Source organism: Chenopodium quinoa, unplaced genomic scaffold (assembly GCF_001683475.1).
Source record: "Chenopodium quinoa cultivar QQ74 unplaced genomic scaffold, ASM168347v1, whole genome shotgun sequence".
In the NCBI taxonomy this organism is placed as follows: Eukaryota; Viridiplantae; Streptophyta; class Magnoliopsida; order Caryophyllales; family Amaranthaceae; genus Chenopodium; species Chenopodium quinoa.
This window is the reverse complement of record NW_018744603.1, coordinates 1,581,408-1,603,283: the sequence shown is the minus strand read 5'-3', so window position 1 is coordinate 1,603,283 and position 21,876 is coordinate 1,581,408. Positions and strand designations below refer to the sequence as shown.

General features: G+C 35.0%; 1 protein-coding gene across 1 annotated transcript; it reads right to left on the bottom strand.

Annotated features, from left to right (window-relative positions):
- Positions 1 to 3,067: 3,067 nt before the first annotated feature.
- LOC110699943 (phosphoglucomutase, cytoplasmic-like) lies at positions 3,068 to 15,069 on the bottom strand. The gene is made up of 18 exons (XM_021877434.1): positions 14,808 to 15,069; positions 13,064 to 13,145; positions 11,032 to 11,087; positions 9,726 to 9,839; positions 9,583 to 9,645; positions 9,363 to 9,482; positions 8,822 to 8,925; positions 6,878 to 6,937; positions 6,682 to 6,781; positions 6,436 to 6,593; positions 6,269 to 6,364; positions 5,841 to 5,904; positions 5,592 to 5,673; positions 5,325 to 5,500; positions 4,957 to 5,033; positions 3,732 to 3,864; positions 3,509 to 3,625; positions 3,068 to 3,420 (listed from the first exon to the last, which is right to left on the bottom strand). The coding sequence occupies exons 1-18, from the start codon at positions 14,886 to 14,888 to the stop codon at positions 3,349 to 3,351; spliced, it is 1,755 nt and encodes a 584-aa protein (XP_021733126.1). The 5' UTR covers positions 14,889 to 15,069; the 3' UTR covers positions 3,068 to 3,348.
- Between the last annotated feature and the right edge of the window lie 6,807 nt (positions 15,070 to 21,876).

The window sequence follows — 21,876 nt, the reverse complement described above, 5'->3', positions numbered from 1 at the left end:
TACGAAACATGATTATTAATACACAAATGTAGCTATTGATATCATTGATTGTATATTTGTAAAAATTAGAAACAGTTAATATATATTTGAAAAATATACATTGATAAACTCAACAACATTCTACATACTAATATTTGCTTGCATTCATATATAAGGAAAAAAAATGGTCAAAGTGAAGTATGTAAATAGTACAAAAAGTCAAAATTTTGTGAGTAATATAGTTGAAGATTGCAGATTCTTATTAATAAGACTGATTCAAGGTAGATTATTAAATGACACTCGAGCATATATGTTAAATACGGTTCTGGGTCGCCCGCATTCGCAAAGTAAGAGAGAAAGTTTACTTTATAAGTCCAAGGGGGTTCTATCCCAAAACCATATGACAATAGGAGAAATTGCCCCTTAGCCTTATAAATTGTTTAACTTTCTCATCTTTTATCAATGTGGGACCTTTTACATGTGTTATTTGGTGGAATATACTTCAACACTCCCCGTCTCCTCCTCACATGTAAGGTCCCTTTAACTCAAGAATCACATGACCCAATTCAATTTGGCCCAGAATACTTAATGCCATTAAAGGTCCCAAATCGTGAACCTGGCTCTTATACCATATTAAATACGAGTTTGGGCCGCACCCGCAAACTAAGATAGAGCATTTATTTCACAAGTCCAAGGGGGTTCCATCCAAGAACCATATGACAATAGGAGGAGTAGCCACTTAGCTTTATAAATTGTTTAATTCTCTCTTCTTTTATCAGTGTGAGACTTCTTACTTGTATTTGGTAAGATATACTTCAACAATATACCATTCTTATTGAGAAGTAATCTTAATTGTTAAAAAAAATAGTTACACCATATTGACTTTCACATTTATGAATACACAATTTTGACCATTAATATTGTAAATTATCGATCTACTAGTACATTTACTTGTATTTTCTAAAAAAAATGATGTTTAAAAGATATTGAGACTAACTCAACATACTATTTATATATCAACTTATGTGTAGTTGATATTCAACACTTATTTATTTATTTATTATTATTTTTTTTTAGGAAATATTCAACGCAATTTAAAATATTAAATTAGTATGTTTTGGTGAAAATTTGATTAGTATGAATATTTATACACTTTGATTTAGCTCAAAAGATCATGTTGAGTTTGTTGATATTTCCAATCATCCCTCTATTGCTACTTGGTCACCTGTTTGACTTTCTAATGGTAAAATGAACATTGAAGGGTGCATATAATCTCGAGAAAGAGTCCATTAATCTCGGCATATCATGCACTCGCTTTGTCACTTTAGGTGTAAGTATTACCCACTACCAGGTATGGGTAATACTACCTAATACCATTATATAATTTTTTTAATTTTTTTCTTCCCCCCCCCCCCCTTTTTTTTTCCTTTCTTCTTTGTCTTCTTCCTCCTTTAAACCCTTTATCCACCTCCATGGATTGCTCCTATTGTCTACCAAACCTCCGCCCACCACACCTTCACCTCCTACAACAAGAAACCCACCCTACCAGCTACTACCTTGCAACTACCTCCGTTAAAAATCATTGGAAACTACCCAAAAAACATAACCCAAAAATGAGAGACACAAACTTATGGCTCTAGCCATTAAAATCGATGAGTTTTATGCTGGAAATCGTTGAGTTCGGTCGAAATTGACAACATTAGCCATTAAAATTGACGAGTTCTCTGCTGGAATCGTTGAGTTCGGTCGAAATTGACAACGGTACCTGTTTGTCGGTGCTCAGTTATTACTAATTTCTATACTGTTATTATTGGTTTGTGTATTGTTATTCTTGGGTTGTATACTGTTATTCTTAACTTGTATACTATTATTGAGAGGAGAGAAACTACATTTTTACAACATGGGTAAATTTTTTGTAAAAATACATTTTTGTCCCTGGTATGGGCCCAACGAGTCCATACCTAGTAGTGGTTAACTTGTATACTATTATTGAGAGGAGAGAAACTACATTTTTACAACATGGGTAAATTTTTTGTAAAAATACATTTTTGTCCCTGGTATGGGCCCAACGAGTCCATACCTAGTAGTGGTCTATCACTACTCTCACTTTAGCGTTGTGGGCCTTGGTATAACTGCTTTCATCGACAGTTAAAAGTTTTGACAATGTTAAACAGACAAAAATAGTACAACACCAATAGTACAAGTAATATTTATCGATCACATCCATAAGTTTATGGGATCAATTCCCATTAGTGGAGATTTAGGGTGGGATTTTCGTGAACCTTTTCCCGACTCTTACTAAAACTAACCATATCTTCGTTTAAGGGTTAAGTTTCGGCACATAGCACCTATTGATTTCAGCATATATAGGATGACTATTTTGCAATTAAAAAATACTATTCAGATAACTTATATTTTAGCGGTACATTATACATGCATAACGGTACATTATAATGTACCACTAGAGAGTCAGCTTTTTCCAGAAGCTGGAACTTATAGGATGTTAAAATGTACCACTACACTCGTTATAGTCCACAAAAAGTACTATCAGACAACTTATACTTTAGTGGTACATTATACATACATAATGGTACATTATAATATACCACTAGAGAGTTTTTCTAGAAGCAAAAATTGAATTAGCGGAAATTACTTCCTTATCTCTTATTTCATAACTCGCTCATAGGCGCTAACCGCGCTATGCGCCCAGACTCACTCCATCGTTTAATATATGGTTCGTGATACAAGAATGTCACTCTATCCCAGCGCAAGCAAACAACAATCTGAATAGTAAAATGCAATTATGGGTCTAATTTAGTGAAGAAATCATTTTTGATCCCTGTCCTAATCTCCCTCATCGAAGAACTCGATCCCTATCTTGTGATCTTTCTATCCGTGGGAATTCTATGGTTCGGAAGGATTTAATGCAAACGAATTTCCATTCTCAGAGGCATCTCAATAGTCATGGGCGTTTAGTGAATTTCTTGATTAATTTTAGCAATTTCTGCACATCTGCAGGATGAGGTCAAAAGACTCAAAACTAATCATGGTCCAAAAACCAGAAAAATTTTAAGATCTCAAGCCAGGATAGAAAAAATATAATAGGTTTTTTATAAGTAATATTTATTCGGAGTGATCGTCTATGAGCTCAGCTCAAGCACGAGAGGATTCATCTCTACTGGAGTTGCCTGTTGCCAACTCTGAGCTCAAGTTCAACAACGACCCTCCTTTCTTACAAAAATATCCTCAACCATAAAAGCTGAATTTGAGCCAGAAAATATGGTAGTACAAAATTAATATTGCCTCTTATGAAGACTAGAGATGACTCAAATTGCAAGGGATGTGACATCCAGCTGAAACACTTCCCGCTTATGTAATAACAGTTGGGTCTGACCTCCCAGTGAATTCTTGCATCTTAGAAAGCTTGAGAGCAACATCAACCTGCAACGGAGTGCATAGTACATCTTAAAATAACAAAAAGGGGAAAATGTAGTGGCCAAAAATTACATAAAAAGTTAAGCAATCTCACAAGGGGTTTAAGTGCTTCCTGTGAATCTCTGCTGATTTTTGAGGAGTCGTTTACATATTGTTCAATGTACACACGAACTGTGGCTCCTTCAGAGCCAGTTCCAGAGAGGCGGAATACCTGAATTAATAATGGTCACAATAAAAACCAAAGCAAGGCATCAGACTTTGTGGGGAGCAGACAGAAACCATTCAATTTAATAATAAATAAATAACAAGCTCTTTACCAATCGCGAGCCATCTTCAAACAGGTAGCGAATACCCTGGTGCTTTGAAACTGAACCATCAACAGGATCAGTGTATTCAAACTCATCAGCATCCTTCACGTTGGCCACAGTGGAATTAACTCCCTTCACAATCCTGGTCAGACCAAGAATTAAGAAGATTCAGAATTCATATAACATAACCAGACCTTGAACATCAATAATCATAGAGGTGATGCACAGCATTTCAACAGCGGTTCTAACGTTTTGAGAATATTAAGATTTATACAAAAATTCATCATGTTAATAACTTTTTTTTTTTTCCTTCAAAAAAAAAAAAAAAAGTTAAGCATACTTTTAGAAATGTATACTCTTGAACGCAAATAAATATCCTAGCAAAATTTATGGTTAGATTATGTATGGGTCAATCAGCTTAATATGAAAAGCAGGCCGAGGGATGATAAAGCCATAAAATAGTTGTGAAGTAAAATTGATATACTTCATACTGGAAACTTAATTAAATAAGTAGTGACTTACTCTCCATTGATTGATGACTTAACAATTAGATGCAATACTGCATTCCATACTAATAATTTCCATATATTCAAATGAACGTATAGAGCCCCATAACCATCTTTTCCCCATGGTCAAATCCAACAGACAATTGTAACGAATTTGGTACTTTCATTAGATGGTTATAAAGTTGTCTCAAAGTGACTTTTGATTCATAGATCAACTAGTGAGTAGCCCGGGCGTTACTCCGGGTTGCTACTTTTGTAATTGTACAACGAGAGTTTTTTTTTTTATGGATTTTGTATTTTGCAATTTTACAATTGAAGTTAAGGATTGTGTATTTTGAAATTGTCAATGTCAATTGTAAACAGAAATGAAATAGCAACGTTCGTATAACGCCTACCTGTCTTTTCATTTTTTCCTTTGAATGAATGTGTGTTTTTTTTAAAAAAAAAATAATTAAACCATGTGTTTTATATATATATTTTCATATTTGTAACATGCTTAATAATTGGCTTAAATGGTTGAAAAGTCAATTTAATTATAAGTGGTTCTCGGTTCGAATCTCCTTATCTTGGGTAGGTGACATGGCGTCATGAAATGTTTGTAAAGTGACATGGCGTAATTTGGAGGAGTCTACGTGGTACATTGATGTTTTTATAAACGCCTTTAAATCCAATCAAAGCCAATAAACTCTAAAATGACTTGAACTAAAACACAGTAAACACCGGCTTACTTGTTAACTTCAGAGAGATCAGACTGCAGATTGACCAAATGTGCCATAAGTTCTTTTGCACCACCAGCATCAACATTCTGAGGAAGAAAATTTCAGTATTAATAATTGATGTAAAAATGATAAACAAGTTGGTAATGCTAAGCTTATACAATGTATAAATAATACTCCCTCCTATCAAATTTAATCACTGCAAGTTCAAAATTATGTTAGTAATTTAAAATGGTATTTATTTAATGCCTACACAAGAACTATTGCAGGGGTATTTTAAAAGCTAGTGTTTTGACATTTAAGTGGTAAATAATACTAGTATAAAATGAGAAAAGTTAGCAGTGGTCAAACTGGCAAACAATTGGGAATAGAGAAAGTACCTCATAATCATATCTAGTGTAATAGTGCCGACCATAGGTAGCCCAATGCTGACGAACAATGTCTTCAACCGTCACAAGGTTTTCTCCATTGAGTTTATCCTTGTTCTTTAGAGTGAGAATAGATAGCCATGCCAAAACAGCCCAGATTCCATCCTTCTCACGTACATGATCAGAGCCTATTCAGGAAGCTCAGAGAAATCATTCTGATTCCTTATGAATTCATTAGACATCACATATGAACAAGGACTGCAGAAGATAAAAGCATACCAGTTCCAAAACTTTCTTCACCACATACTGAACAAAATCCAGCATCCATCAAATTACCAAAAAATTTCCAGCCAGTGGGCACCTGGAATTTAGTGAATTACCATTAAATGATTTCTAAAGGAAAGACAATGCTCACTATTTACTTTAGAGATTGAAGAGCCTATAAATTTTATGAAGTTGAAGAAAGGAAAAAGAAGAAAACAGCGACAGAAACCAGTTAAAGAACTAAAGATAAGGATTCACAGTCACCTCAAAGAACTTCAAATTAAGAGCTTTTGCAACAACATCCAGAGCAGCAGAAGTAGGCATGCTCCTGAAAAGTCAATGCAAATACAGATACTTTAACAAACATAATGGTGCATCATTGTACAACCAATTCAACAAAAAAAAAAAAAAAAAAAAAAAAAAAAAAAAAAATTTACAACGTATCAACACTTAATAATACGTCATTGTTGTCATCACCCATAGAAGATGGGAGAGGAGAGAAAAGGTACTTGGTTTAAAGTGAGTGATTTTACCGTGTTAAAAAAAACTAAAGACCTTTTAAGATGAAAAGACAGGTGAACGATGCTAGAACCACAGGGCCAAGTTTACAGAACCAAAAAGGCTGGAGGAAGATGCAAGAAGTCAAGAACAAACTGTATGAACAAAGCAGAACTAGACACCCTTAAGCATACCTAGCAACTCCCTTCAGACCACCAGCGAAGTATGGAATTGCTTCTACAGCATTAGCAGCAATAATGGCAACGGAATCCGAGGGGGTCACAAAAAACCTAGGAAAAAAGGTAAGTTAGATAAAGAAGTTTTCACAAGATATCTGCTCACTCTAAGATGTAGAGTCTACCTTTTACCCAGTATCATATTACGATCAGCATCACCATCGGCAGCAGCACCAAATTCAGGCGGTTCACCTTCTGTGTCTGTTTTTCCCAAACCCATACGTTGGACTAATTCCTTTGCATAAGTCAAATTGGGATCAGGATGCCCTCCACCAAAATCTTTCTATCGGATGAAAGAGCGTATGTTATATAATCTACTTAAACTAGATACAATAGTTCAATAAAGACATATATCACAAAAACCATTTGACCTTTGGTGTACAGTTCAACAGTGAACTCTCATTTGCACCAAGCTCTTCAACAAATATACGCTTAGCATAAACACCAGCAACTCCATGAAGGGCATCATAGCTAGAAAATAGGCAGGGGGAATCCCAACACAAATTAGCACAGATATAGCAAAAGTTTACAACATAAGTGCTTCGACATTGATCTAAGTACTCCTACCAGAATGAGAATTTTGGACATGCGAGCAGCTTTTTGATAGCTTCGAAATCAAATATTGACCTGCTCATGCAACACAAAGATTATACATCATTATCCAAGTTGATGTTCAAAGACATTAGAACCTAGCTTTATATAAGACAGCCAATTTAATAATAAAAGTACGAAAATTAATGCTTCCCCCGTTTCAACCCCTTTGGCCCTTTCCACGCATATTGCATTATTTACCATTCAAGGAAGTTTCACAAATATTGCAACATATGCATTTGGTGATATCCAATGCTTCCTTTCACACAATAAATTCCAATATAATCTTATTGTAAACACCTAAGTAAATAACCTACTTACATTTTTAGGGTGATTCGCATGGATTCTGTAGTTTCTTCTCACCTTTTACCCAATTTCTACAAAGTTGTACACTTCCCATGTTGCAGAAATTTTAGATTGGAGGAAGTAATATAATATATTAAAGAGAAAAAAATTTCAAACTAATCCTACAGCTGATAGAATATTCAAACACAAGAAGAGTTTTCTTTACAATAAAAACAAACCTTTTAAGTAACATAGAAGTAATTTACTTTAGAACTTGTTTAGCTGAAGGCCTAAAGCACTAATTCACCCTGAGGCCTAAACCACAGACTATGATAATTTAGAATAATCCACAGATACTACAATACATAAAGCTCATGATAGCAGATAGGCCATCCAATTATCATTCAGAGTTATGTCTCCCCAAGTCTAACACAAATTTATGTAGGGCTATGATGGGAGGAGGTTGCATCAGCCGGCAACCAAAAGCCTAAGCATGCAGACCTCCATTCAAAAAATTGTAGCTCCTATCTCAAAATATATATTTTTTCAAATTATAACTTTAACTGAGACAATTATCAATTAGATAGCCTTGAAATAACAATTTATCTTCAATGAAGTGGATAATTTTCACACTCACACCCCCAGAATTTAACTCAATTCGTTGGAATCCTTGGAATCCAACCTTTTAACCTTCAAGACTTCATCAATCATGCACCTAAGGCAAGGATAAGGCCCTCACCTAGAATTATATTTGGCATATCAAAGGCAGGGCATAGAACTGTTCCCACTTCCCAGACAGCATTTAGAAGCTTAAAGCACTTTTTAATAGCTCCCTAATGCCTAGATAGAACAGACATACTGTCTGTAACTCCAGAAGTGTTCACCATAAGTGAATTGAAGCAAAGAAGTTTAAGTCCTAAAATTCATTTATACTATATTTGGATAAAGATATTTGACAGGAAAGAGATGGAGAGAAAATGAGGGATACAAATTCCTTATTTGAATAAGACATAGGACAAGTGAAAGGAAAGGAAATGGAGGGGTCCATTTTTCTTTTCCACTTAATAAACCGAATCCCTCTATTGTTTGAGAGAGATTTGGAAGGAAAATGGAAGGTCACTCTATCCCACCTTACCTTTCTTTTCCCACTTTTGCCTTCCCCTCCCTATCGCTTCACTAGTGTCATCCAAACATAGTGTTATACATTAAAGACAACAGTAATACAAAAGCTCATATAGCTGATTTTAAAAGATACTCCCGTTTTCTTTTACTGGCAAGAGTTGCAACATAGCCTCATGGAACGCTCTTTGATGAAGAGATTAGATGATGCAAAGGGACAAACAAATCAAAATATTTTTTTACACATAATACCTAACCTTTCCCAATTCCCTGTTTTAAATATTACATTGATAAAGTCGTTCATTTATTTTCTCTAATTACCTCCTAAAGTGTGTGCCTTGAGGCTATGTTGCAATTAAAAGAAAGCTGAAGAAGTATTTTACAGAAAATTAAAATTGTAAAACCAATTTCCTGTTCTGCCAATTGAATCCATTGAAAACCCATTGATAACAAGAGCAAACATTAAATAAAACATAGAAGGCACATGCAGATTGTGAAAGCCAGCTTTAGACTTACTTCATCAACTTGACATAGGTATCAGTTGAATCAAAGACTTCAACCTCAAATTCACCATCAGGCCCGCCGGAGAAGCTAGTTGTGCCTATTTTAGAGATATCAACCTGGAAAGAATAGGAACAATTTGATATATGCTAAAATAGCAAGCTATTAAACTAATGTACTGTTTGGTTGGCAGAAAAAAAAAAAAAAAAAAAAAAAAAAAAAAAAAAAATTAAAAAAAAAACAAAAACAAAGGCAGTAATGGTATTGGATATGGAGTTTTGTAAGGATAGTCCCAAGCCAGTACATGGCAGCGCTTGTCCACCCCTAAACATCTATTTTTATTCACCAATTTTCAAAATTACCCATTGTTGAATGACAATGGATGTTTATACAAGAAAAGAAATGTATGGGGTTGAAGTTTTAATGCCATGGACGTTGACAAGTGGCTTTCTTCACAAAACTACATAGAAATCCATTACCATTTCCCCATTTAAATCCACCTAACAATGGAACATTCAAACCATTTTTGTCATGTACAATAAGTTGAAAACAATACATCAGGCAAATCTTCAGCAGTCAAGTACTCCTTTATGGTAGTTGTATTCTCATAAATCTTGTCAGTAACTCCTTCTGGAGCAGGTCCTCCATTTTCCATGTTGTACTTTATCCCAAAGTCCTGCATAAATGGAATATCAAACAACAATAAATATTGCACAATTCTAGATTCCTAAATCCACCAACAATGAGCTATGCTACAACTGTAGGACAAGACAAACCTCAGTAGGACCTCCAGGATTATGACTGGCAGTCAATATAAAAGCCCCAGATGCCTTAGATCCCTACAATAGAAATCCAAAGAATTAACATAACATGAACTGTTTCGAAGAACTCAGACAGCCTGCAAATAAGTCAAACTTACATCTTTCCCAACTCTTTCACGTATCACAGCTGACACAGCAGGTGTTGAAAGCAGTGTGTTTTGACCAACCCAAACACGTTTAACTCCATTTGCAGCTGACATCTTTATTATAATCTGTCATTTTTCCCAGCAAGAAGAAGCAACATCAAACAAAGATATATTATGTTACAAAAACTGTTTCCAAAAATAAAAACGCAAGGCATTCACATTTCACAAAGAATCAGATGACAGACATACACATTATAACATCATCTAAGCTCCACATAAACAAGCCTAAACTGAAGTGATTCAGAATTTCAGATTAACATACTTTGAAAATCATACAACGCCCCATATGGTACTTTATCATTCATTTACCAGAATACCACAGATGGAGTAGAGTTGGCGTATGAGCAAGAGCAAGAGCAAGGGACACTTAAGGAATTCTCATTCCTGATTTCTTTACACAACACTGTTCAATATACAGGCTAGAAAATTTCTCAATGACTACAATAGGTTTTCTTGGAAAGGCTTAAAGGCAAAGGAAATTTACTGAATGAGGAATAAAGCTACATACTTCCAAGTAAATAATCTTATTAAGATATGTTGGATTTTCTTTTGGTCGAGCAGAAGAGAATTTAAAGGCTTCCTTTGACCGAAATTAAATTCTGTTAAAGCTTGTGTACAAGAAGCCTAGTGTTAACAAAATAGTTTCATTTTAAGAACTCATCCAAGGAAACAGCTAAACAATGTACAATGAACCAAAGCTTCAAAAAGATGCACAACTTTTTAGTAGTTGCATCCTCACAATGGTTAACTGTTTCCTGGAATTGTTTTTCTTTTCCTGACCTAAACAACAACAAATTATCTAAGCTTTTCCTCAAAAATTGGAATCATGTATGAGACAAGGATATAAGAAAAGAAGTAGGGAAAAAGGAAATCATATAAGCTCTTCCTATAACTAAATAAAATTATTCTCTGTTTTTTTTTTAATCTACTATTTGTCAAAATCTAGGACAAGATACATGCAAAAAAAAGGATCAATGATATAGTTATCAGGTAGAAGTTATGACTAAAACATTAGTGAAAGTAGTAGGTTATTCAAGCCTTCCAGGAGATAACTACTAAGCACCTAAGAGGAGAAGGAGAAAAAAAAGGAAAAGCAAGATCTGGCTTGAGGTTTATATTAAATTTATGAAGAAATTTGGCACAATCAATATGTATTATTCCATATGTATTTAATACCAAATGTAGATCAAGACCAGTGAGAAGAAGACAAAAGATCATTAAAAACAATAAGTCAGTACAATATGGTTAGCAAGCAAACCTGGATAGCTTCTTCAGAGTAATAGCGTCCATCGCCAGAAACAACAAGTGTTTTACCTGCATTGACATGAATTAACCAATGAATCAGCTGACTATACAAAAAGCACCATATGCACTCTGCATTCAATTTGTGACTTTACCTATGTTGACAAACAACAGATAGGCTCCATTTGCTTTGACGGAAAACATTTTCCAAGAAAATGATTTTCCCATAATCCATTATTTGGTTAGCAAGGATGGAAAACAATTTTTTCAAAGGTGAAAAATAGTTCTCCCAAGAGTGGGAAATGTTTTCCTTTTTAAAAGAAGGTATGCCACATTTTCCTCCCTACTCATTACATCCCTCACCTCTCCTCTCATCCATCTTCTCCCTTCCATTCCAATTTTCCCCTTCCTCTATAAGTTTTCTTTTAAGGAAACAAACAAAAGAAAACTATTTTTACAATTGTGTTTTCCCTTGAAATTGTTTTCCGTTAGAACAAACGGAGCCTATATCAGTTAAAGAAACCAGAATATAAAATACTCTATTGAACTCTTGATAGATTTGATGAAGACTATTGTATTAATCATAGAATAAATCACTCCTCTTTAATATTCTTAGAGTATTAGATGAAAAGGTGACTATATAGAACACCCTTTAGTCCTTGCCAAATTACACTTAGATTCATTCCCATTACCAACATTTATTACCATCTTACCGATTACCATACAGGTCATAAAGGATATAACAGTCTAACATCCTACCCTTTTTTATGCAAATATGTTTTCTCTTGGAATTATTTTACTACGAAGCCATAACCACTTTCCCTCGAGAACAGTATTAATAAGTATCATTTTCCAAATAACTTGTACCTCGTTCTACCTTCAAAACAACACACTAGATCGCACCTCATGAGGTGATACATTGATGTGTTCCATGCATGGTACCTTTTTTCATGGATGGTTCTTCTAACTCTCTTGAAAATTCTTGAAGGTACTAGAAGCTTCTTGGTTGTTTATTGGAAAATGGCCAGTCAGGATTCTTTATTTTATTTTAAGTTTGTCATTTATTTTACAGATTTTTATAAGATGAAATTTTACATAACTAGTTTAGGGCTCAAGAGAATATTCAGATCTCGCACATCAGGTGAACTGAGCATTGCCTAAACCAACTAACCTCAATATCATGAGTTGGAAGGGTTCGACCTTGTAACCTTTAAGTTGGGAGGTTTTGACCTTGTAATCTCAAGGTTACAAGGTGAAACCCAACCAACTAAACTAGTAAGTTTGGTTGTTTGATACTTTGATGTGGAAATTGGTATCAAAGCATTAGGTCATTATGCTGCTCGACTTATACACTTATTTTTCTTCCCAACAAAGTTGTCGAACCATTGGTAAATTTTAAAATGAACGTCTCTTAACCTAATTCAACCTCTAATGTGGTAATTAGCAAAAGTTAATCATATTGCCTTCACAATGTTTCATCTAGAACAATAATCTAAAAGATTAACAATTACTTTAATCACTCTTAGCTACCCTTAGCTGAACCTCAACAAAATGCAAGTAAAAATAATTGAAATCTAAAAGATGTTAATAACCACATGGAATTGTGCAACAGTAGAAAACTAAGCATAAATACAGACAACATTAGGTATTGATATGTGTAAGTTTGGGGAGGATAACACAAAGTAAGGAGTTTAATTTTGAGTAAGGAAATGCTGTTGTCAAATACCAAGGTAATAGGGAAATACTATTATTAGTATGATATTGCTATAATTGTTCACCCATATTACCTAGATTTATGTTATCTTCAATTTTACACAACATTTTCATAACATGACAGTACCGCCACAATGCTAAGTATTTAGCATCATTAGAATAATAAAATTGAAGAAAACAAAATTTGATTATTTTCATAATATGACAGTAACACCGCAATGCTAAGTATTTAGCATCATCAGAATAATATAAAAATAATGCATAGATAATCTAGTACTCAAAAATAGGAAGTCAAGCCACATTGTAAACAGCATAAAAGGAACTATTGAACCCACCTTTTATCTTCTCTGCTGTGAGGGCATTGAATGTGGACTGGACAAAATTTTCCAAGTAATGAGGTTGTGCAAACACTTTGACCTGGATGATAGACATAAAAAAAATAAGAAGGGCATCAAATAAGAGTAAACTTTCAACTTCTTTTCCCCGAGCAGTAGTTACTATAATAACTACTCTAAGAACTTTCTTCTATAGAAACTTCACAACACTTGGTTTTTTACACATAAAACAATGGAAAGGTCACAACTCCTATGGATGAAATATATAATGGCACTCTTAGCACTAAAGAAAGTGTTTTACATCAGTTCAAAAGACCAATGTGAATATATCAAAACAGGCATAAAAAATAAGGAACATAAAAATATGAAGCATTTTCTTTTAGTTTCAATTATTTTTCTCATATAATCTATAACCTGAATCATATCATGCAAAAATTTGATTTTAATCCTAACTTTACCCCTTTTCAAATACACATTTTTTTAATTTCAGCAATACATAAACAAAGGGTATTAGTTTAATCATTTTACTAAACATGAAGTACGTTAACAAGTACTGTGTATACTAAGGGTCAACAGATATTGACACTTATTTTGAACGAGATAGCTATAACAGATTTTTTTGAAAAGAACCCCTTTATGTTAAATGAAAGACATGAAGGCAATGCTCCGTACCTTAAGCTATCAATATTATTGTTAACCTACTACTCCATACTAGTGTTACTTTATTTTGAAAACAGAAACAATTCTTCATAAGTCATTACTAAAAAGCATCTATATAAAAACTCAAACCAGTAACGTACTTATCTCATCCACATTTGATCTTTCTTTTTTTTCCCTTTTCTTTTATAAATAAATTCATATTCAGGACTCTTCATATGAATCTAATGACATGCTTTTTTACATAAGCATATAATTCTTATCATGATTTTACTTCTAACGGCCCGTGCATCGCAAAGGTCAAAAAGGCTAGTTAAAATCAACAAACCTCAAGGCTTTTACGTTCATTATAATTTTCTTTCATGTAAGAATGAAGTGCTATTAAGCTATACTTTTCTGCTTTGTGTCTGTTAGATTAGTCACGATACATAGGATACTCCATACGCATGACAAAGCCATAGCAAAGCCCCATAATATTTCTGCATATTGATACTTAAGGTGAAATAGAGATTCGATAAAGCAAATGGTATTTATGAGTACAGAACTCGAAATCGATAGCAGCGGACACCAACTATCCAAACACATGTCGATCCCACCATTACGAATTTCAATGAAGGTTCACATGAACGCGATCTACGATCTCTTAACAATGGAGATGCAACAAATCAGATAAAATAATCAGGTCAATAAGAAATGACACAATCACAGACATCAAATGTCACCATAATCATACAGTCAAATGATGTCAATCAATCCAAGCTAATTTGACAATTATTTAAAAGTCAAATCCAGGTCCTAATAACATTCTAAATGATACATAATTTAATACATCATCAATCGACACAAAACAATGCCACTAATCAAAAACACCAAAAATGCTAAAATCACAGCATAATTCAGATGTAAAATGGATCTGAAATTGATCGGATGTTACAACAAATAAGATCGAACAATGCAAAACAAACCAAAAACAAAAACGCATTGGATTCAATCGAAATTGATTTTTCCAAAATTAAGCAAACAAAATCACAAAAAATAAAAAAATAAAAAAATAAAAAAAAAATCAAAGATGAAAAGATAAGAAGACCTTCTTGCGAAGACCGGAAGTTCCAGGTTTCTGGCCATCGTAAGGCTTGGTAGAAATGCGAGAAACTTTGAAGATCGCCATTGATGAGTTCACTGAGATGATGAAGAGGTTAGAGAGAGAAAATGGGAGATAGGAGAGAGAAGTAGCTAGAAAACGTAAGATTACAGTTTTATGATTTCGAGAGGTGGCAGAAGGAGAAATTATAGTGATGTCACATGTAGTTCATTGATTTGATTATGTAAAGGTATAAACTATAGCATAAAATGGATCGGACAAATTTGGTTTGTCTATTATTCTATTTTTTTATATGGTTCTTAAAATAAACGATTAATTATCCATGCCAGATTGCGAGGTGATGGAATACGAGTCAATGAGAATTACTCCATTTCAATTTTTTTTTTTTTTTTTTTGGGGGGAAAATTTTCATCGGTACACCTGTGGTTTTGACTTTTTTCATTGATACACTCCTAAATTTTTGCCTTCTTATCGGTACACCCATGGTTTCGTCTTTTTTCTAACTGTGACTAACACCGTTACAAAGTATTTCACTAAGTCAAAATAATTAAGGAAAAGACTATAATACCCCTTTTAAACATTTAATGTCTCGATTTGCGTGTCTAAAATTGTTCGGTTAAAGTTTTGGGAGTTATGTTAGTCCATAATGATCCAAATTAACCCCAAATTAGCAAAAAAAATAACGCAAATATCTCATATGCGTATAAAAAATGTCTCAATTTGAGTGTCGTTACTTTTTTGTGATAGTAATTGTTCGGTTAAGGTTTTAGGGATCATTTTGACCCTTTATGAATCTAAATCGAACTCAAAATTGTCAAAAAATTAACGAAAATATCTCATTTTGCATGTCATAATATTTCTCATTTTTTTTGTCATAACACGCTAAACGAGATATTTTCGTTAATTTTTAGACAATTTCGAGTTCGATTTAGATTCATAATGGGTCAAAATGACCCCTAAATCTTAGCTGAACAATAATTATTACAAAAAAGTAACGACACGCAAATCGAGACATTTTTTGACACGCATATGAGACATTTGCGCTTTTTTTTTTTTTTGCTAATTTCAAGGTTAATTTGGTTCCTTAAGATATAACATAACTCCCAAAACTTTAACCGAACAATTTTCGACACGCAAATCAAGACATTAAATGTTTAAAAGGGGTATTATAGTCTTTTCCTTAATTATTTTAACTTAATGATAACTTTTTAACGGTGTTAGTCACAGTTGGGAAAAAGACCAAACCATGGGTGTACCGATGGGAAGGCAAAAATTTAGGAGTGTATCAATAGGAAAATTCAAAACCACGGGGATACCAATGGGAATTTTCCTTTTTATTTTTTTTTTTAAATGAGAAGATGGGAATTATTATTGCAAATCAAGTTCCACCAAAGCTAAAACACTTTGAGGGAAATGCATCCATATAAATAAGTTCATCATTACCCCTCGTATCCCATCTAGCAATTAGATGAGCCAATGTATTCCCGCCCCTTTTAACATGAGAACAAACGAAAAAAAATCAAACAAACTAGACAAGCGCTTAATATCATCATACACTACAAAAATTGGAGCACGACCTTCCTCGGCATTGTCAATAGCTTTCGATACATTGACTGCGTCTCCCTCTACCCAAACATTCTGATAACCAAGGTGATTTTCCACCTGAACTCCGAATTTGGTTGATGCTGCCTCCGCGACATTAGTCTCCCACAACACATTCATCTTTCTCACAACTGCAACAACAAGTTTCCCAAATTTGGCGCAAATGGACACCCCAAGACTAACAAACAAGTCGTCTAAAATATGGGTATCCAAATTGATTTTCACCACTCCCCTAGGTGGAGGGGTCCAAGAAGATGCTGAAAGCACACGCCCTATGCGAATAGAAGGCGAAAATACTCTTCTTGCGTAGTTGCAGTAATCCTCAACGAGGCGACGAATGAATCCTTCTACCACCGATAATGTGTTGAAGACCTCTTGCTCATACACAAACTTGTTGTGGTAGAACCATAAATCCCAGGCAATCGTTAGAATTTTGCCAACTTCTTTAGAGTCCAACTTGCTAGCAAACCAACACACCTTTGAAGCAAAGGAGCCAGGATGTAACACCCTAAAAATTCCTTTCTTTTAAAATATCTGTTTCGCCATGTTTAAAACTTTAAATAGGAATATCTAAGACATTACCACCACAGTGAAAACAGTTAAGGCAACTATCAAAGACACACAGCAGAAGACTAATTTCAAAACCATTCAAAACAAGTCAACTTAAAAAGTCAATAACGAAAGTAAAGTCAAACCAAAGTCAAACGAAGTAAAATAAAATCAACCTACAACTTTGAACCATTGTAGGCCCTTATTAAAACCAAAACCGAATTCAAAACCCTCGTTAGTCACGCATAATAATAAGTCATAAATAAATAAAACAATAAACACATCATATACTTATAGAAACTAGCATGATTCGCTCTTCACTCATGCCCATTCATGAAAATGCTTCATCACCTGAAAAGCTTCTCTCTACTTGTTTCCACTACTCTCCATTAAAAATGGGTCATCATAGGGTCAAGATAAAGACAAGGACAACAACACACAAAACACACAATCAGCAAAGCTGAGTACATAAGCGAAATCAACACACTAGCATACAATTTCATATCAACGCACAACTTACCTCGTTGCACCTGTTTTACAAGCATACAACATTCAATAAAAGTTCTCACTAGACACTACATAATTTATTTAATGTTGACTACGCATCGAACGGGTTTCCCACTCAACCTCCCCCAAATAATTGAGGTTACTGACACGGGAGCTAACCGTGCTAGCATTAATAACCACTCATAGGTGGTGGAATTCCTGCGCGTAATAATAAAAAAAGGAATGTACAGCGTCCTGTACTCCAGTAGAAGTTATGATCAAATATAAAGTCACATAACTCCCCCCATATGTTCATACTTAAGGTATATACCCTCCAAGAGTTTTGGTGCGTAATCTCTTTCACTTTACATTATTTACATATTATTAGACTTGGTGATGACTCTCAAACCATAATCATTCAATCAATAGTAATTATTCAATCAATCAAATATACCAATTTAATTCTTGAATAATTAGTGACCACACAATATTTAATGTTGAACCTTTTTTAAATCTACCTCGGTGTCAAAGACACCTTAAACGCATAAAGCGCCACAATTCCTATCCCTCGGTGTTAGAAACACCTTAAGTGCACTAAGGCACCAACATACAATTATTCCTCGTGTACATAGACACTTATATGGCTCTTTCCTCATGCTTATAGCATCAATAAAAATTATATGAACTATAATAAAATTCCTTTTCAATATTCCAAACCAAATTAAACATTTAATTTAATTAAATATGCTCTCTAACATGCCAAAATTAAATATGTGATTCATAAATAATATTCCAATCCATTCAATAATCCATCACAAATAAATCATGCTTCATAATCCAATCACCAATAACATCCAAATCATAATTTCCAATCCAAACCAAGCATGATACTACTTGAAATCAACCAAAAACATTTAGCATGCTACTACATCAATATAATTATGCTAAGTACGCGAACGTACCTTGTATATGATCTTAAAATCGCCACGACTAATAGAAATCACTCACTTCAAAGTCTCCTACAATTTAAAATCATAGAAGAGTATTAAAATCCTCTCTACACAAATTTCCAGCAATATATACTATTATAAAACCCCTCATAATTTAATTAAAACAAGTTGAAATTATGTTTAAACAATCATACTTTAATCCCAATTAATGGGTAATTAAAATTCCTTAAAGAAACTTGTTTTTAAATGCTCTACCAAAAATTCCAGCACTATATTTTAATTAAAACTTGTTGTAATTAAGCCTTAAAACACTTTAATCAAATGTCTAACCTATTATACATCATAACCCTTCAATAATTTATAAATCAAGAACCTAGGGTTTAAAAAATTGGGGATTTTTAATTAAAAACATAATCTGAAAATTAATTAACATAATACTCATAATCAAACATCAAAATCAAATCCCAAAACTCATAATTAACAATTAGATTTAGGAACAAATTCATTTTTAAAAATAAAGATTTAATTTTTTTATTTTTTTTTTCGAAACCATGGCAACAGCAGCCACCACGGCACGTCTGGGTTGCTGTCGCGCCTCGCCTGTGCCGCCGCGGCTGCTGGCCGTGCGCCGGTGGCCTGCGGTGGTGATCGGTGGTGTGTGGGTGGTGGCCGGTCGTGCCAAAGAGGAAGGGGAAGGGGAAAAAGAGAAAGAAAAAAGAAAGAAAGATAAGGAGAAAGGAGAGAGAAATTTACCTTGGGTTTTCTCTACTCTGGGCAAAGTTTGATTTGCCTCATGTGTGGAATATTTATACCCCTTCTCTAGAAAACCCATTTTTCCTAACTTTCCTCTTTTAATTTTCCTAATTCCATCCTCAATAAAACTTTACTAAAATAAAACTTTCCTTAAATTAAACACTAACTTAATTAAATTAGTTAATTAAATAAACTTCCCTTTTATAAATATTTATTAAAATAAATAATTTAAATAATTTAAATAAAACAATTCAATTTAATTAAATATATCTCAAAATACTTATTTTAATTTAAATACGTATAAAAATACGAGGTATTACACAGGAGGGCTACTGGAAATAAGATCAGCAAGGTTATAGTTGTCCCACGCCATCCTAGCTTTGTCACATTCGAAGAGAACATGGAAAATAGACTCTACCTCCACTCCATAGCACACACATAATTCGTCTTGAGCAATATGGCGACGATACATGATTTCTTTAACTATCATGTGTTCTCAATACGTGAGCGACCAAGGACACCAAGCCAATACCCGGACCTGACATTGTACCCCCTGTCTTTCGAAGGCCACCAAAAAACTTATTCTGTAGAAAATGATAAAGAGTGAAGAATTTGGAGTATTTTTGTTGGGGTTTGGTGAGTCCGACTCACCGCGGAAACAAACCCAAAAACAAGACCGCACTCGCAATAAATAAAACCATAAACATAATTAAATTAATCACAAGATTAAGATAAGCTAATTACCTTTGACGCGTGCTTCGCTCCAAAATGAGCTCTTACTTGAAAGCTTCAAGTCCCGCTCACACGGAGACCTCCAACGAAGTCCACCCGCACCAACAAAACCGACTAGGTCCAGTGTCTTGGGGTTAGCAAGACCCGACCAATAAAACCTGAGTAATTATATTGAGTTCAAAGGTTTTCACTAATTGTGATGCCTTTTTCAACTCTTACTCAAGCATCATTCCCAATGCCCATACTTGGGTATTTATAGGAAATGATGGGAGTATCATTTACTCTCCCATCAATGTGGGATAGTATGATTTTTCCATTTTATTTTAAAGCTAAAATAAAATCAATAATCAAGCTAGTAATAAATCAACAAGTGGCAAGCTCATGTGAGTGGTTAGGTGAGGACCACTTGGAGAAGGGGGGGGGACCAAACTTGCTCCCCACTCCCTCTCCCATAACCGGCCACCTCACTCCACACACACTCAAGGACCACAAGCCACATGGCACCCACCCTTGGGCACCAAGGCAGCCAAGGTGGGCTGCCATGTACTGCTGTCCGTGGCAGCCACGCCCAGCAAGCCCAGCAGGCCCAACACTCGCATGCGGGCTGCCAGGCGCTGCTGGCCAGCAAGCCCAGCATGCTTGTGCGGGCTGCTGCTGGCCTTGTGCCTTGGCCAGCGCTGCTAGGCAGCAAGCAATGGCCTAGCCATGCTGCTGCTAGCTGTGGCGAGCTGGCACGCCTAGCGTGCTAGCTGCTGCAGCTTGTTGCGGCATGGCTTGCTAGCCATTGCGCGCACAAGGCTGTGCATAGCATGCTAGCACGCACTAGGCAGCACATAGCCTTGCGATGTTAGCATGGGTGCGCTAGCACGCACCAGCCAGCCTAGGCTCGGCTTGGTGCGCATGCTAGCCGCCATGCTAGGCCATACGCCCTTAGCACTCGGTTTGCTTGGGCATTCCGATGCTAGGGGTATTTTGGTCTTTTGTTGATTTATTACTATTTCTCGTCTCGTCTTTCACTATTTTCGACTCGACTTCCGACGCTCGGTTTCGACGCTCTAAGCTCGAATTTCCGACGTCTAAATAAATATTACTCGGTCGACTCATTAATTCCTTCTGAATTAATTCGTCGGTTCGGTTTGTTGAATTCTTTGGTTTGACCCGAAGGGTTCAGTCAAGATTAAGCTGTAATATTAATTATTCATTAATATTACTGATCGGAAGCGGCCTCCACCCAGGCATTCCGATCACTTGACCTCACTGAATATATTAGCTTTCTAATAATTCTGAACCCACTAACGGAATAGTACACTTGTTCGAAGGACACCATTCCTTTCAATCTCCCACTTGTCCTTCCGGACAAGTGCGCATTTTGTGTACAACCTTTTTCCTATGTCGCTTAATGTCTCTTCATGAACTATAAGGTAAGATTTTTTTGTCATCCTTATTACGTCCAGAAGTGTTTCCCGATTCCGAGTCCGACTGTCAATAAACAGATGATTTCTAAAATCCATCCGAGCACGGCCATGCATTTTACAGTCTCGCTCTACGAGAGGCCTTGTATACAACAAAGACATCTTCCCTATTTTAGTAGGGGGACATTCCCAGTCTTGTAATGTAGCTTCTCTTACTGAGAGGACCTAGTCGCCCGAGTGTTGCCGTTATAATCCCCTATTACGGCAGACGTTTGACAACATCAAAGCGAACTAGTACTCAAACAAGAGAACTCACAATACTCATGGTCGAGGAAATAGGTTCCGATAGCCATAATGAGAAGTATACTTATGACAAATTTTTAATTTCTTAAAGTATTCTCATAGGTCGATCCAGTATGGTTCTAAACCAATACCTGTGCAAATGATTTATGACAATCATGTCCTTGTAGCACATGAAACGGTGCTATAAATCAAACTACACACTAATCTCAATCGGTCATTAATCGTCCATCGTTTAAATGACCTTGATTAGGGATAATTTTCGATTAT